The sequence below is a fragment of the Callorhinus ursinus genome, unplaced genomic scaffold (genome assembly GCF_003265705.2).
Source record: "Callorhinus ursinus isolate GAN/ISIS: 27379988/994484 unplaced genomic scaffold, GSC_fseal_2.0 scaffold34, whole genome shotgun sequence".
Taxonomy (NCBI): Eukaryota; Metazoa; Chordata; class Mammalia; order Carnivora; family Otariidae; genus Callorhinus; species Callorhinus ursinus.
In genome coordinates, this window is record NW_027397096.1 from 6,846,313 (window position 1) to 6,864,006 (window position 17,694).

At 45.8% G+C, this 17,694-nt stretch overlaps 1 protein-coding gene across 3 annotated transcripts in view; it reads right to left on the reverse strand.

Annotated features, from left to right (window-relative positions):
• The window catches only part of ASIC2 (acid sensing ion channel subunit 2), a 1,100,666-nt gene that overhangs the window by 5,111 nt on the left and 1,077,861 nt on the right, over positions 1–17,694 (reverse strand). For 2 of the 3 annotated variants that reach the window (XM_025851506.2, XM_025851505.2), the window contains exons 4-7: positions 8,397–8,547; positions 6,309–6,365; positions 4,798–4,951; positions 2,579–2,670 (exon numbers count right to left, since the gene is read on the reverse strand). In XM_025851506.2, the coding sequence (XP_025707291.1) occupies positions 2,579–2,670; positions 4,798–4,951; positions 6,309–6,365; positions 8,397–8,547 (454 nt within the window). The remainder of the gene's footprint in view (positions 1–2,578; positions 2,671–4,797; positions 4,952–6,308; positions 6,366–8,396; positions 8,548–17,694) is intronic. The other variant, XM_073879423.1, reaches the window with a different exon arrangement.

Consider the following 17,694-nt stretch of genomic DNA (forward strand, 5'->3'; position numbering starts at 1 on the left):
GTTGTGTACCTGGGATTTGTAGTGGGAGAGTTCCTATCTGAGAAGCTATTACCAGATTTGATAAGGGGTTCTGGTCCCCCCAAAGCCCAAATACTTTGCTCCGGAGGCAGTGTGGTAGAGCAGAGGGCTTGGAGGTTCTGAGTCTGGAGAGTGGGCACCAGCTTGCTGTGTGGCTTTGATCAACCCTGACCTTCTCATTGGGGCATCTGGTGGGGAGGGGAGTGGAGGACACCACTGTGAGGTCCTTGCAGCTGGAACCTCTATGGACTCTTAGCTGCTGGGCTGAGCAGGGAGAGTGTTGGGAAAGGGGGTGCTGCCAGGGTGGGTGCCCGGTCTTACTGGAGACCCCAGGCTGACGACTTGGTCTGAGAACTTTCTGTTGGCTCCATCTGCCCTCTCCCTCCCTGATTATGGCTGAGGGCAGGCCGACAACCACAGTCCCAGGTGAGCAGGCAGAGAGGGCAGGGAGGGGGCTCCTCCTGGTGGGGCTTGGAGCTGGGCTCCAAATGGTTCCCCTCACTCCTCTCCCCCTGCTCTCTCTCTCTCATGCCCTTACTGGGGACGTTACTGGGAAGTGTGTACTTACCAATGTATGTGTCAGGTGTGAGGTGTGTGTTTGCACGTGCGTGCAGCGTGACCGAGCGTGGGGTATGTGTCAGGGCACTCTGTGTGAGCACGTCTGGCTGTCGATGGCTTTATGCAGGTGGCTCTTTACGTCTAGGGTAGGGACACTGAGTGTGTCCAGTGTGTGTGAGTGTGGTGTTGTGGAGGTGGGCATTGTGTATGAGTGTGTGGAAGCTGCGGGAGCATGTTTGTGTGTATGGGCAGGCATATGTGACAGGTCTGCAGTCACGGAGTGCGTACGTGTCTGCAGCGCGTGGCCTGGATGCGGGTCTGTGCTCTGCACACTGGAGTGTGTGGCTCGTGACCGTATGTGCGCGCACGCGCGTATATTCTTTGGGGTGGGTGTGGCCTGAGGGCATGTGTGGTGTGCCCTGGGGGGAGGGTGGGCTGCACGGTGGTGAGGGAAGGGCCCATGGGCCTGATGGCTGAGGGTCTGCGAGTGGCACACTCTCACCATGGGAGGTACAGATGGCAGCATGATCCTCTCAGCAGGCTATTCTGGGTGGGAGCAAGATGCTGGGAATGTGCTTGTCCTCACAGCTGATGCAGAGAGGAGCTATCCTTTCTGACAGATTCAGAGCTCAGGCCCTCCTCAGTGCGTGTGTGCGTGTGCGTGTGCGTGAGAGAGAGAGAGAACAGTGAGCTTATGTCGGGGAGGGTAGGGAAGAGCCCTGTCTTGAGTTCTCTTTAGGAAATGAAGGTGACAAGGTGACAGAGGCAGGGTGAGGGGGTCTACATCTTCAGAGCATGACTTCTACCTCGGGCCCACGGTATTAGTCTCTTGGCTCAGTCCCTTTTGGCCACAAGTGTCTCTGAGACCCAAGTGGCAGCCACCTTAACCCAGCTGGGTCCCCGCTGTGGCCGAGTCCCCAGTCTCCTGGGAGAGGTGCAGAAATGCTCCGATGGCATCTGGAAGAAGCTGGGCCCTGGGCCCCTGGCATGGTGACTGTCCAGGTCCCAGAAACTACTCCTTACGGATCTTCTGTGGGCGAGGGCTCTATCCCAGTGAACCATCTCAACAAACTCATCAAGTGTTTGGTTAGACCCATTTTACAGATGAGGGACCTGACGTTCAGTGAGGTGAGGCCACGTGCCTTCTCATAGCTGGTATGCAGTCATCTGACTCTGTGCCTGTCTACTTCCCTCTATACCTGCTGCCCCCCCCCCCCCCCCCCCCGCCAAGGTACCACTCTCAGTCGGTCCAGCTCACAGAGGCAAGAGCAGCTAATTCTCTTTGTAGGGACAGCATCATGTCCTTTCTTGAGAGTGAGCAGGCACTGGGAGAAGGGCCCCAGGGGCAGGTCTTTTAGCTGTCTACCCTCAGGGGTCTTGTGGGTTTTGCACGGGGTGGGGCAGGGTTGAAACGAACTCCCTGCATGCATTATGTGCTCATGTGGCCAGGTTTGCGGATGTGACCTTGTGTGGGGGTGGCAGTCAGGTCTGTAGACATCTGGGGATATGTGGCCCTTCTTTTGTGTTTGACAAAGGGCTCTCAGTCCACGGGGAACATCTGGCCTCTATGCTGCAATGTTGCTTTCCAGGTTGGGCTCCATCCGGGGCCCTCACTGCCTGGGGACCACCCACAGTTCAGCCTTCCCTCCATTGGACCGCTCTTTGTCCCCGCTGTGGCCCTGGGGCTCACTCCAACCTGGGGACAGAAGACCACGGAATCCAACAGGGCAGCACTGGAAAGGCCCTGAGAGACCTTTTAACTCATCTGCCTCATGGTGTCGATGGGGAAACTGAGGCCTACGCTGGGGCATGAACTGGGCCGAAGACCTCCACCACACTGGAGTCCTTCCCATTCTGGGACAGAGGGAGTAATTAGTACATGAAAAGGCCAGACTCCTCCGAAGGTGTATCTATCTACCTGCCTGCCTGCCTGCCCAGCTGCCCATTCCCCCTCCCTCCCCGCCATGACACGTGGAAATTAGCGCAGCCGACACTGACTTACCAAGTAAGGCAGCGACTTCATATGCCTTCTTCTGTTCAATTGTCTCATAATTGAGAGCTTCAAAAAATATATCCAGAACAAGGATGTTCTCTCTGCAGAGGGAATATTCAGGACTATATGTGGTGAGGACCCTCGGGCCACACGGACCATCTGACACAACTTTCCCCTTGACACCAGGAGAAGCTGAGCCCACGAAAGTGCAACAACTGGCCCCAAATTAGAGCTGGTTGGTGACAGAGCTGGCCTTGGAGCCAAGAGTCCTGACCCCCAGCCTAGTGCTCTCTATAGACCAGAAGCACATATCAACTGTGCCCCTCTGTCCCTCAGCTGTCCCCTCTTTGTGTCCTTTCCATGAGTCCTGCCTGGTGTCCAGGTCTCTGGGCCCCCAAAACGTCTTCCTGGTTCCTCACCAGCAGGTGAGCTCAGTACTCTCTTGACAAGCTCTTCACTCTTTGGTCGTGCTTGCCCCAGCTGACCTCCTGGGTACCCTGTACCCACTCCTGACAGCCCCCCATGTTCCTACTTGGATTTTTCTTTTTTTAAAAAGATTTATTTATTTATTTGAGAGAGAGAGAGAGAGAGTACGAGTGGTTGGGGCGGAAGGAGAGGGAGAGCGAGAATCTCAAGCAGACTCCTGCTCTGAGCGCAGAGCCTGATGTGGGGCTCGATTTCACAACCCTGAGATCATGACCAGAGCTGAAACCAAGAGTCGGACGCTTAACCAACAGTACCACTGGGTGCCCCCCTACTTGGATTTATAACAAGTTTCTCCGAGTGGGAGCCCCCGACTCTAGCACTGCCAAGTCAGCTGCCAGAGTCGGGGAGGGTTTTTAGGGAGCAAATCTAGATCTGGCTGGGGGGTTCCCTTTTGCTCCCTTAGGCAGGTGTGTTAACAAGACACATCTTGGCAGGAAAAATCATCGTTGCTGGCAGGACATCTGCTCAACCGTGGGGCCTGGCACCTCCTATTCACCATCTCCTTCATCCCTGGTCACAGTGGCCTCGGTGCACTTTGTTGCCCCCCCCCCCAGCCAAAACTGCCCCAGGATGGGCTCTGGTGGCGGTGCTGGCAGGAGGGAGTGGCCGGTGAGAGAGAAGCAGATCCTCCTCCCCCGCTGCGGGGCTCCCTGAGGCACCACTCAAAGTAAGGGTCATCATGGCTTGACTGGGTGATGGCACCTGCCTCCTACCAGGCTCCCGCCCTTTCTTCTGGCTTCCCTTCTGTCCTCTACACCTGCCGCCTGAGGGATCTTTCTAAAACTGCTAAACTAAGTCACATTAAAAAAAATTACAATTCAGTTCCTCAGTCACAGGCTACATTCAGAATGCTCAACAGCCACGTGTGGTTAGTGGCTCCCATGTTGGACGTCACAGACATAGAACTTTTCCATCTGTGTAGAAAGTTCTGTTGCAGGGCAGTGGTCCAAAATACACATTTGAGGCTGTCACCCACCTACTAGAAGCTCCTCGGAGGCTCCCTATTCTCTTCGGGGAAAGTCAGTCCCTGTCCCCCACCCCACGGCCAGCTCCCCCTACAAGGTGCTCTTGTTCTGCCACATCACCCGCTGAGGCTCTCTCTGGCCCATCTCTTGTCTGCCCTGTGCTGATCCTCTTTGCTCAGCCTCTGCCTGGGACACCTCTTCTCCCAGGGATTTCATTCATTTTTTCTGTTAGAAGACATTTTTTGAGTGCCAACTATGTGCCAGACACTCTCTAGCAGAGAACAAGAGGAAAGGCTCCTGCCTTCAGGGAGCTTTCAATCTAGTGGGAAACACACACACACACACACACACACACATGAATATGGAATTCCACACTTGGATGAGTGTTATAAAGGAAAACACCAGATGCCTGGAGAGAAAAATAGAGGGAAGGGCACTCATTTAGCTGTTTGAGGAGATGACCTTTAAATGGAGACGTGCACAATGAGGAACCAGTTAGGTAACGTGAGAGGAAAAGCATTCTGGGCAGAGGGAAGGGAATGTGCAAGGCCTCCCTGGAAAACTGCTTCAAGCTCCTTAATGGCCGGGGCCTGCGTCTTAACCACCGTTGTCTTTGCTTTCTGAGTCCGAAACACAGAGCTTGGCCCACAGCAGTGTTCCATTAATATCTGCCAAATTGGAGCCAACTGCTTCCCCCTTCACCCTCTTCCTCAATCGCTCCCAGTTCCTCCTCGATCTACCCCTTCTCCCCCTGCCTACCACGCCCACTTGGCTTACGAGATATATTTTTCTGATTTGTTAAATTTCTTCTCGAGGTACTTGGCTGACGTCTTGCTGGGGATCTTCACCATGGAGAGCTCTTTGTTGTAGCGAGTCAGGTTGCAGGGTGTCCTGCAGAGACAGTAATTACTGTCCTTCTCTGCTAGCAGACCTGGAGGGGAGACAGGGGCGGGGCTTAGTCAGGTGTGGGGGCGGGGCCCCCGGGTTCCGGGGGCGGGGCGTGAGCTGGGAGCAGGTGCCTTTCCCCGGGGGCAGTGAGGGGTGGGGCGCTGCAGAGAGAAGGGGAGCTGGGCGTGGGCTCTAGGTTGGTAAGGGTGGGAGCTCTTATAAAAAGGTGCCCACTCTTTCTAGGTTTCTCTTTGTCCTGTTCTCCGTTGACTTCCTTTATTGTTATGTTACCCTTTAAAAATTGTTGAAAAGGCACCACTTTGGAGAACAGGCTGGACGTCCTGGCGCCCTCAGCTTCCCAGAGCCTTCTTCTCTGCTCCTAGCCTCGGTGTTCTCATCCACAAAGTGGGCCTCCCGTCAAGGGCAAACGTGGGAGACCATTTTATCTGAAAACCGGGGCTCCGTGGTATTCCCTCTGTGGCTCCTCCCTGGCCAGAGCCTGCCTCTTCTGCCTGCTGGGTTAGGGCACAAGCAAAGATCCCCAATTCCTGTCCCTAGAAGGAACCTCCCTGCATCTGGAACACTTCTTTCCTTCAAGCTGCCCTCTTCCTCTTAGGACAGGGTGGCTAAAGACATACTTCTCTCCCTCCGTCTCTCTGATCATCGCCGTGTTACCCACGGGCTCTGTTGATTCTGTACTCCAAAGAGAGATGTCTTTGTATACGTCAGAAGTCTCTCACTCTCTCTAAGCCCCGCCTCCCCCCCCCCCCCCCCAGTCCTTCTGGAAGCATCTGGAGGCAGGAGTCCAGAGCTGTCCCAGCTTAGCTCCAGCAAGTGCAGCTGCTGAATGAAATTGAGTCCATATGATTTAAACACCCTCTCTGCTTGTCCTGATTATAAATCACTTCCCAGGTCCGGAGAGAGGCAGGCATGTGGAGTGGGTCTAGCTTTGCGGTTGTAGCTTGTTTGTGGGATCTCCCGCACCGGCAAGTTTTCCAGTGGGGGAATCCAGCAGTTATTCCAACCCGCAGGCACGCAGCGGGAGGAGGAGGAGGGGGAAATACAAGCCGGCCGCCCCTCCTCCTCTGCCCCATCTCCTTCGGTGCCCACCCGGTTGCCCACTGTCCATCCTCTCTCCATCTCTGTCCCCTCCCCTGCGTTCCCCAGTGCTCTCCATTTCCCCCGAACCCCACCCCATCTCTACCCCTACCTCTCTACTCCCGTTCTCTCCCCCTGTGCCTGGTCAGCCCTCAACCGCCTGCCTGCATCCCTGCATCTGTTCCCTCCCTTCTCTTCCTCCTGCTCTCCACCTTCCTCTCCTGTCCCCACTTCTCCCACACCCAGAGGGCCCCCGAGGTCTCAATCTCAGCCCCCCGCTCCATTTGTCCCCCAATACTGACCCAGGGCAGGCTCTGCGCACTCCTTGTGCTGCTCAGGAGTACAGAAAGGGGCATCCCCTGCAAAGAAGAGACACAAGGAGAGGTACTCAGGCAGCAACATCTCTCTCCTGGGCTGGGGAAGGGGAGGGCATCCTGCAATCAGGAGGGGCAGCATACCCAGCCGGCATTCAGAAGGGAACCTCCACGGAAGGGAACCGCCTATCAGAGCTGCCTGCCGGCAGTTGGGGCCCAGTGTACGCAGAGCCAGGGGATTGGGTCTGCTCTGCTCTGTGAGCTTGGGCAGGCCATAATAGAGTCCGCCTGGCTAACTTCTCCCAGATCGCTGTGCATGGTCCACCCAGCGCAGGTGGGTGATACATGAGAAAGCCTTTGTGGCTGAAAGCAGGGAGGTGGTGGAAAGCACGTGCTCAGTCTGGTGCGCATCATTGTCTGTAACTCACAAGGGTCCCTCCTGCGATAGGAAACACTGTGTCTGTTTTACCCGAGGGTGCGAGACTTGAGGCTTAAGTATCCTGCCTTCCCAGGACACCAGAGCTCACAGTGATGGAGGTGGGCTTTGAACACAGGCCAGTGTGACCCCGAGGCCAGAGCTCTTTCCAACAGCAGCACTCTGCTTTGAGCAAGGGCTGCTTTGTCAGTTTCCTTTTGCTCTGCCCTTAATTGCACACTAGTAACTGAGACGCCAGGGACAGTGTCATGAGTGGAATGATTAAAATCTACTGCTTGCTTTTGGCTCGGGTTCCATGGGGGGAACCTCACTGGCTGCTGACCCGGTCTGAGCATCAGGCAGGTACTATTCAGCTATATTCTCCTATCTCGTCTCTCGGTAGAAATCCAGAAACCACCCTCCCCCACACCTTTTTTTTTTCTTTTGCCAAGTGCTAAAGTTAAACCTACCACAATATCCTTTCCTTACTATTTCCCTAAACACCTTTTTCAAGAGTTGAGAGCTGATACGCTTCCTCCTTTCCAACAGTAACAATTTAACTGATATGTTTCCATTTTTGCTCTGTCTTCTGGGAGTCTCAGGCAATTTCAAAGATCAACAATCATCCATTTAGATTACTAGGAAAATTGTTGATTACTGATGAGATAATTCAGAATTTGGCTAGAAGCATGTTCATCTCAGCATTGGTTATACCAGAAAACAATTGATAATCAACTAAATGTCTGACATAAGGATTTAGTTAAATAAACTTAAAGTATGATACAACTATGAAATAGTAGCCATGAAATATCATAGCAACGTTCCCAACACATAGTAGGTCATCAGTCAATAGTACTTTTGGTTTCCTCTCCCCATGTGCTAATACAATGACCACTGACTTTTGCACTTTTATATTTTAGCCTAATTTTATCCTCATAACAACTAATGATTGTGTTTTAAAGATAATGAAGGTAAGAACAGAAAGGTTTTGTAACTTGTGCCAGGTCACACAGCGGGTGAATGGAAGAATCTGAATTAGAAGCCAACGTCCCTGCCTCCAGCCTATCATTCTTCGTTCTATGCAGCAATACCACACTCTTCATGCTCGAATCAGCCCTCCCACCCTCCACCCCCTGCACTTCTGCTTCTGATTAGCTGACCATCTCTAATGAGATCATCTAATGAGATGGTTACATGCCTTGTTAGTCTGACAACAGAAATGTCAGCACATGCACATTTATTTGCTGGCTGATGGACTTTTGCCTCCTTCAAAAGAGTGCTAGACATTTGGATGCAAGAAGGGAACCATCTGGATGAAAGCAATAGACACCTGGATGTTTGAACAGGTACCATACGAGGATTCAAGAACTGTAAGCACTCAGATACCTGGACACTGAACTCTAGGAGGTAAGAGTAGCGAACAATTAGCACCCATATTGAGCACTGGGAGGAACGTTCTTCAAACATCTGGACGCTTCTGGACACCAGGATGCTGCCTTGGTTGCTAACTGGATGCTTCTATCTGCCCTCTAAGTGTTTGGGACCTCTAAAATACTAGCCTTCCCAGAACCGCATCCCTGTGGATCCTCATGGAGTGGGTACAGTGTTTCCCACTGGGGTGTGAAGTGCCGAGAAGGTCCCAGGCAGTCCCTGGCACTGACCTGGCATGTGGACCATGCGGCAGTTACAGTTCTCCACGATGTAGCGCGTCTCACAGTCAATCCGACAGGCGGTGATACTGTAAACAGGAAAGAAGTCGAGTCCCATCTCTGAGGATCGGCACTCGCCCCAGGGTGGGGGCAGGTATGTGAGCTGCAAGACAGGAAGGTGGAGGCAGCAGTCAGCCCTGGAGGTTCAGCATCAACAGTCCCAGTATCTCATTCATTCACGTATTCAATCAACAAACAATTATTGAGCATCTCCTACATGACGATTTAACTCCATTGACCTCATAGGCTTTCAGCATCGGGCTCCAATACTAGTTTTCCTGTCTTGTAACCTTCCCATAAATGCTGATCTCAGTCTCTTACACATGCCCCATGTCTTTCTACTTCCATACGTTGTCATCTCGAGTCCCTTGGAATGACCCAACTAAATTCTACCCTCTTGGATGGGAACAGTGGGACTCTAGACCTAGACTTGGGGGCCAAAGCCTGCAGGAGGGTCCAGGAAGAAATGGCATAATCAGTGTTATTTGTGATCCATGGCCCAGACTAGAGAAACTCTCCAGTGTCATGCTATGGTCCGACTCCTTTGGGGAAAATGTCATTCTTATTTTCAGAGGTCCAATGACCATAGAACACGGTCATGCCTATGGTATGTGCCTGCTGGAGATGGGGAAGGTGAAGGATGAGGGAAACTAATGGCTGTAAGCACTTACTGTGTGTTAAGCCCCAAGCTAATTCCTTTATACCTATCTTTTTAAAAAAATTGAAGAATAAAAAAAGCAATAAAATGCATATGTCTTCAGAGCACAGTTCAACAAATTCTGAAAAATGTATACACCTGTATACCTACCACTTAAATCAAGACTTAAGACACTTTTTAAAAAAGAGTTATTTATTTACTTGAGAGAGAGAGAAAGCTTGAGTGTGGGGGAGGGGCAGAGGGAAAGAGAGAGAGAGATTCTCAAGCAGACTCCCTGCTGAGTGCAGAGCCCTACACAGGGCTTGATCCCAGAACCCTGAGATCATGACCTGAGCAGCTCAAGAGTCGGCTGCTCAACCGACTGAGGTACCCAGGCCGCCCCAAGACCTAAAACATTTTTAATCACCCCAGAGAGTTCCTTCCTGTCTCTTTCCAACCAACCCCCATCCACCCAGCCAGTCTCTGTTATGGATTCTACCACCATAGATTGGCTTTTTCTGTTCTCAAACTTCATATAAATGAAAATTTACACCAAGAACTTCTTTGTGCCTGGCTTCTTTTGCTCAACAAAATGTTTTATTTTCTTTTTTAACCGTGGCAGACTTTAACAAAATCTCTTATGATATTTGTGTTAGACAGTGTCACTAACTTTTATATTAAATACTCTTTTGTTTGTTTTGCAATTCAGAGACTAGGTGGATATAAATATATTTGTTGCAATCTTTACAGTATTTCTAATGACTTCATTATTAAAAGCTAAAAATGTAAATCTGCATAAACATCTTGTGTTTTTTCTAAATATTTTTATTTATTTATTTTTTATTATGTTATGTTAATCACCATACATTACATCATTAGTTTTTGATGTAGTGTTCCATGATTCATTGTTTGTGCATAATGCCCAGTGCTCCACGCAAAACGTGCCCTCTTTAATACCCATCACCAGGCTAACCCATCCCCCCACCCCCCTCCCCTCTAGAACCCTCAGTTTGTTTCTCAGGGTCCATAGTCTCTCATGGTTCGTCTCCCCCTCTGATTTCCCCCCTTCATTTTTCCCTTCCTACTATCTTCTTCTTCTTCTTCTTTTTTTTTAACATATAATGTATTATTTGTTTCAGAGGTACAGGTCTGTGACTCATTAGTCTTACACAATTCACGGCGCTCACCATGGCATATACCCTCCCCAATGTCTATCACCCAGCCACCCCATCCCTCCCACCCCCCACCACTCCAGCAACCCTCAGTTTATTTCCTGAGATTAAGAATTCCTCATATCAATGAGATTATATGATACATGTCTTTCTCTGATTGACTTATTTCTCTTAGCATAATACCCTCTAGTTCTATCCACGTTGTTGCAAATGGCAAGATTTTGTTTTTCTTGATGGCTGCATAATATTCTATCATATGACATCTTTATCCATTCATCTGTTGATGGATATCTAGGCTCTTTCCATAGTTTGGCTATTCAACAAAATGTTTTTGAGATTTATCCACATGGTCATGTGCATTAGTTCATTTTTTTAAATAGGTGAACAGTTTTCCATGTATAAATACACCACAATCCACATCCATTCACCTGAGGATGGGCACTTGGATTGTTTCCAGTTTTTGGTGATTATGAAGAAGTCCCTATTAACATTTATATACAAGTCAGTTCAGTTTTAGGACAGGTATTTTAATTTCTCTTAGGCAAATGGCTAGGAGTAGAGTAGCTGCTTCATAAGGTAGGTCTAGGGATAACTTCATAGAAACTGTGAAACTGCTACCCACGATGGTTGAACTATCTTTCATTCCCACCAGGAGCAAATGAGAGTTCTGGTTACTTTGCATCCTTGCCAAATCTTGATTTTGTTCATATTTCTAATTGTAGACATTCTTGGAAGGCTATAGTTATATCATTGTTGTTTCTATTTGCAGTTCTCTGATGATTGATGATCTTGAGCACAATTTTAAGTGCTAATTGGCCATTCATATATTATCTTTTGTGACACGTCTTTTCAAGTCTTTTGCCCTTTAAAGAAACTTGCCTACTTTTTACTTTTATTATTAAGCTGTGAGAGACTCCATATGTTCTGGATACAAGTCCTTTGTCAGATATGTGTACTGAGAATATTTTCCCTAGACCTCCTATAGTTTGTGGCTTATTTTTTCATTTTCTGAATGGTGTATATTTTTCCTGCTTTTAAAATCCCTCATTTAAGATGTCATGTACATATAATAAAATCAATTTCAATGTACAACTTAATAAATTTTTTACAAGTGTGTATACCCTGGTAACAACCATCCTAATCGAGATGCAGAACATCTCTATTAACCCTGAGAAATCCCCTATTTGCTGTCTCCTCCCAACCCCCAGGCCATCACCGATCTGCTTTCTGTCATAAATTAGTTTTGCCTGCTCTAGGATTTTATATAAATAGAAGCATACAGCATGTACTCTTTTGTGTCTGCCTTCTTTCTCTCAGCAGATTGTTTTCGCGATTCATTCATTCTCTTGCATGTCTCAGTAGTTCATTCCTTTTTATTGCTGAATTTTACTTCTTCCTTTCTGATCTCTCTTTTTTTTTTTCTTGCTTCGGTGCATTGGCCAGAAACTGTATATTGTGTAATGTTGGAAAAAATTGAAGAGAGAAGCTATTCTTACCTTGTTCCTGATTGTAGGAGGAAAGGGTTCATTACTTCACTATTAAATATGTTAGGCATATGTTTTTTTTCTTAGATGCTCTTCTCAGATTGGGGAGGTTTTCTCCTATTTCTAGTTTGCTGAATACTTCTATCTTTAATGAGTATTGAGTGTTGACAAATGCGTTTCCTGTTTCTAATGAGATGATCCCATGATTTTTCTCCTTTATTCTGTTAACATGGTGAATGATACTGGTTGATCTGTAGATGCTGAACCCACCTTGCATTTCTGGCATAAGCCCCACTTGGTCATGATTCATTACCCTTTTTATATATTGATGTACTTGATCTACTAATGTTTTGTGGAGGATTTTTGCTTCTATGCTCATGAGTGATATTGAATTTATTTTACTTTCCTTGTAAAGTCCTGGTCAGGTTTTGGTATTGTGGTTATGCTAACTTCATAAAAAATTTATAAAGTGTTTCCTTTTTCTCTATTTTCTCAGTTTGTGTAGACTTAGTATCATTCCTGTCCTAAATGTGAAGCCATCTGGACTTGGTGATGGAGTGTGTGTGTGTGATGATTTTTAATTATGAATTCAATTCCTTTAGTAGATTTAGAGACAATCAGACTTTCCAGTTCTTCTTGTGTTGTTTTTGTGTGTTGTTTTTTTTTGTTGTTGTGTTGTTTTCCAAGGAATTTGTCCATTTAATCTAAGTTTTTGAATTTATTAGCATACACTTGTATATAATATTCTCTTAACATTTTTTGAATGTCTGTAAAATTGGTAGTAATGTCCTCTCTTTCATTCTTGATATTTGCAACTTGTGTTACCTCATTTTCCTTATTGTTTTTGATTTCTAATTTAATTATGCTTTTATCAGGAAACATACTCTCCATGGTTTCATTCCTATAAAATTTACTGAGATTGATTTATAGTCTGGCATATAGTATATCTTGGTGAATGTTCCATGTACACTTGAAAAGTATGTGTATTCTGTCATTGGTGGTGCAAGTGTTTTATAAAAGGCAATTAAGTCAAGTTGTTGGACAGTGTTGTTCCAGTCTTCTATATCTTTATCAATTGCTAAGAGATAAGTGTTCAAATCTCTAACAATGACCATAGATTTTTCTGTTTCTCCCTTTAGGTCCATCAGTTTTTGTTTCATGTATTTTTGAAACTTTATCATTAGGCACGTACATATTTAAGATCATAATATCTTCTTGAGAAATTGATTCTGTTATCATTGGGAAACAACCCTCTTTATCTCATGCAATAATCTGTCTTGAGGTTTACTTTGTATATATAGACATACCAGCTTTCATATGCCTACTTATCTTTTCCCATTCTTTAATTTAAAAAAATTTTTTTTTGTTTCCTATTTGTCCCCACTGCTATTTCTTCCTTTGTTCTATCTTCCCTGACTCCTTCTGGGTTAACCGAGTATTGTTTTAGTAGATCATTCCATCTCCTCTATTGGCTTTTGATTTATACCTCTTTGTATTATTATTATTTTTAGTTGTTGCTCTAGGATTTACAAGATACACCCTTAACTTATCAGAATCTATTTTGAATTAATATAATACCACTTCACATATAATTCTATTTACATCTCTTCCTGTCCTTTACGCTATCGCTTTTGTATATTTTATTTTTACATCTGTTATTTTTACATCTGTTATAAACACTACAGTATACTCTTACTATTTCTGCCTTAAGTAGCCCACTGACTTTCAGAGAAGTTAAGATAAGAAAGAAAACTTTTATTCAAATTTAACCACATATATACCATTTTCACTGTTCATCCTTTTTTTTTTTTTAAGATTATTTATTTGCGCGCGCGAGAGAACATGAACCGCAGAGGGAGAGGAAGAGAGAGAATCTCAAGCAGACTCCACACGGAGCACAGAGCCTGATGCGGGGCTCCATCTCACAACACTGAAATCAGGGCCAGAGCCAAAACCAAGAGTCAGATGCTTAGCTGACTGCGCCACCCAGGCACCCCACCCCTGCTGCTCATCATTCTTTTGTGTAGATCTGAATTTCCATTTGCTATCAGTTCTCTTCAGGTGGAACAACTTTATCATTTCTTTTAGTATGGGTTCACTAGTGGTAAATAGTCTCTGTTTTCATTTATCTGGAAGATGTGTTAATTTTGTCTTTATGTTTGAAACATATTTTGGCTATGTATAGAATTCCAAGTTGTTAAGTGCCCTTTTTCACCATTTCAAAGATATTCCACTGTCTTCTGGTCTTTATTGTTTTTGAAGAGAAACCAGTCATAATTTTTTCATTGCTCCCTTCTATGTATTATACCTCTTCCCCTCTGACTACCTTTAAGATTTTGTTGTTGTTATTTTGTTTTCAGGATTTTTACTATGCCATACCTAGATGTGATTTTCTTGGTATTATCCTGCTTGGAGATCACTGAGGCTCCTGAATCTGTGGAATGATGCTTTTAAACAAATCTAGAAAATTTTTAGATAACATTTCTTCAATTATTTTTTTCTCCTACATTCTCTGCCTCTGTTCTTTCTGGGATCCTTTTTATATGCATGTTGGTCTGCTTGATACTGTTTCACAAATCACTGGGGCTCTGTTCACTTTTATCAGTCTTTTTTTCCCTCTTTGTGTTTCATTTGAATAATTTGTTAACCTGCCTTCAAGTTTGGTGTTCGTTTATTGTTTTCTTACCAGTTTCTGGTATTCCCATCCAATAGTTTTTCTATTTCAGGTAGTTATATATTTCAGGTATAGGTTGACCTTTTAAAAAAAGTTTTCATATCTTGTCTAAAAGTCTCTCATTATTTACATCTCTTTCTGTAATTTTTTAACATGCCATCATTGTTATTTTAAAGTTGCTGTTTCTAATTCCAACATGGGCTACATGCGGATCTGTTTTGGCTGGTTGTTTATTTTTCTTTTCATATTTTCCTTCTTTTTTTCATGTGTCTAGTAGTTTTTTACTACATATGGGGGACATAGTCCTTTTTAATTGTATGCTGGACATTGTGAATGACTCTTTATAGTGACTCTGGATCAGTTATCTTCCACTGAATAGTATTGGGTTTTGTTCTAGCAGGCAGTTAAATTAATGGTGAATCACTTTGATTTTGTGGAGGCACTGTTTAGGCTTTGTTTATAGATGGGCACATTTTAGTTTTGCCTTTAGTTCTGGACTATAGCTCTTTGTCTTTGGATGTGATCTTAACTCCTGATGAACGACTCTTCTGGGATTTTGGTGGAAGGTCTGAGGTGTTTATCAAGCCTCTCCAACTTGATGGGACTTGGATTTCAAGTCTGTCTCCCCCCAGTGGCAGCTGCTGAAATTGCTTCCCATTCCTTTCTAACTTGTTTTTGCTTCTGAGCTTCTTGGAGTCTCTCCTCTTCTGTATGAAGTTTGAAGTTCAGGCTAGGACTCATACCTCTATCCATCTACCCACACCCACCCAGTCACTTTCCATGTGTTCAAAAACATCTATTTAGCACCTATTCTGTTCTAGGAACACTGCTAGAAACTGAGGCTCTGACGAAGAATGAGATGTAGCTCTTCTGACTATGGAGCTTACAGCTCTGATGGGGAGCCCCCTCCCTTTTAGGATTTCTTTTCCCAATTTTTAGCCTTTCAGGCAACCCTGAACTCTGACTTCTGACTTCTTAACTCAACGGCTGCTGCTTCCGGCTTGAACTCTATCCCAAGGATTCCCTTAGAACTTGGCATGCCTCCCAGGGGAGGTCCAGTAAATAAATGTGTACTTCACTCAGTGTGGTTCCCTTCCTTCAAGGGCTGTGTATCTTCCAGGTTCTGCCTGCTTTTTGTCTCTTTCCAGTGCCATCAAATAGTAGCTTTAAAATATTTTGTGCAGAGTTTATAATTGCTCTTTTCAGGAGAGTTTGTCTGATGTAAGCTGCTCCACCATTACTGGGAACTGAAAGCCTCTACTTATTTTATTTAGAATTCACAGGACTCCTTTGAGGTTTGATGTTCCTATTCTCATTTTATTAATGAGAAACTTGAGTATCGGAAAGGTTCAGTAGCCTGTCCAAGATCACAAACCTACACAGTGGCAGAGCCAGCAGACGGACCTGGGAATTTCTGACCCCGGCCTTGTGCTTATCACACTACATTGCCTCGATAGTAACTTGGTGGGAGGGAGGGAAGGAGAAATACTTCAACGAGGACTTTTTCAGAGCCTTTCTTTTTCTTTTAATCTCACGGTTTCTGTTCTTCCTTTCTCATGGTTTGCTTTACTCCTTCATCTTTCTTTGGAGGTCATGAGTTGATGGGGCTTTTGCCCAAATTTCCTGTATGACCTTGGATAAGTCACTGCTCTCTTCTGGACGTTAGTTTTCCCATGTGTAAATAGGGAAGTTTGGGGGTAGGAGGTGTCCTTTAATTAGAATGGATTGGGTCCCCTATGTTGCTCAATATTGCATCATTAAACACACAAACTGGCTTTGGGAAAAACTAATCATGACTTTTGGCCAGGCTAGGGGTCTAAAGTGATATAAATTAACTCTGGAGGGGGAGCTCATTTCTTTTTTTCTCCTATTAAAACAGGTTCCCACAATGGGTCGACCCAAGAATGTGGCTGGTAAAGCTCTGATGGTGACGAGCCAAAGTTTGTTCAGGGTCAACCACTTCCCTTTTGTTGCAGAGGTCATGGCCCGGAGTCCACCACTACCTTGCTGCGGCTGGCTCATCATCTGTTCCATCAGCTTTTCTGAAGACTCACACACTGTGGCGGCTGGAAAATCACAGCATGTACAGCATCAACTCTTGCTTACCAATGAGTATCTGAAAGTGGGTTGGAGTATTGGTTTATCCTGGGCAAGCAAAGACTCCGGGGGACCCGGAAGCACTGTCTTTAGCACTGAAGGGCTGTCTTAGGGAAGAATGAGGTCTGTTTTCCGGCTTCCCGAGGGAAAGGCAGATACAGGAATAGTTGTAACAAAGGAAACGAAGATGACGGTAACATTTATTGATGTCGCAGTCACTGTGGTAAGCACATTACATGCATGACTTTAATCCTAAAGCAGGATAAATTCTGGCTCAACTTTCTAACCTACTAGCATGATTCAATAATAAAGTCACTGTCTTGAGAGTGAACTCCCCATCCTGAGGGGTGTTCAAGCAGAAGCGACATGAATCCCTGGCTGGGATGGGAAGAGAGAGACTCAAGCATTGGGTGTGCAGGGGATGAGATGGCTCCTAAGGTCTCTTAAGTTCCTATGTGTAATCATAGATCCTAAACCTATTCTTTTTTTTTATAAATTTTTTTTATTTTTATGAAGATTTTTAAAAATTTTTTTTATTGTTATGTTAATCACCATACATTACATCATTAGTTTTTGATGTAGTGTTCCATGATTCATTGTTTGTGCATAACACCCAGTGCTCCACGCAGAACGTGCCCTCTTTAATACCCATCACCAGGCTAACCCATCCCCCCACCCCCCTCCCCTCTAGAACCCTCAGTTTTTTGATCCTAAACTTATTCTTTTTACTAGAAAAATTAGAGGCAGTGGGAGGAGCTAGATAGACTCTTGAACCCCACTCTTTCATGGGCCAGCTATCATGATCTGGGTAATTCCCCAACCCCAGCTGTTCATGTCCTCATCTGATCAAATGAGATTAGTGCCCTGCAGGCTGGCAGGTGCTTACCAAGACTTAGTTCCCAGCCCCAACACCTAATAAACCCCCTCATGTTTCTCTGCCCCTTCATTCATGCAACAAGGAGCTCAGCTCCACCTCTGCGCTCCTACAGTTCAGTTCTGTAGACCAGCAATCTCCTCCCTTTTTGGGTCGAGTTACTTTGAGTTGGGTTTATTACGATAAGGACTCAGTGCCAAGCAACTGGATCTCGGGGTCTGGAGCTGGGAGAGAGGAGAGACGCCCGGAATGGAGCCTTGAAATATTCTTTTTTTTTTAAAATTTTTTTATTGTTATGTTAATCACCATATA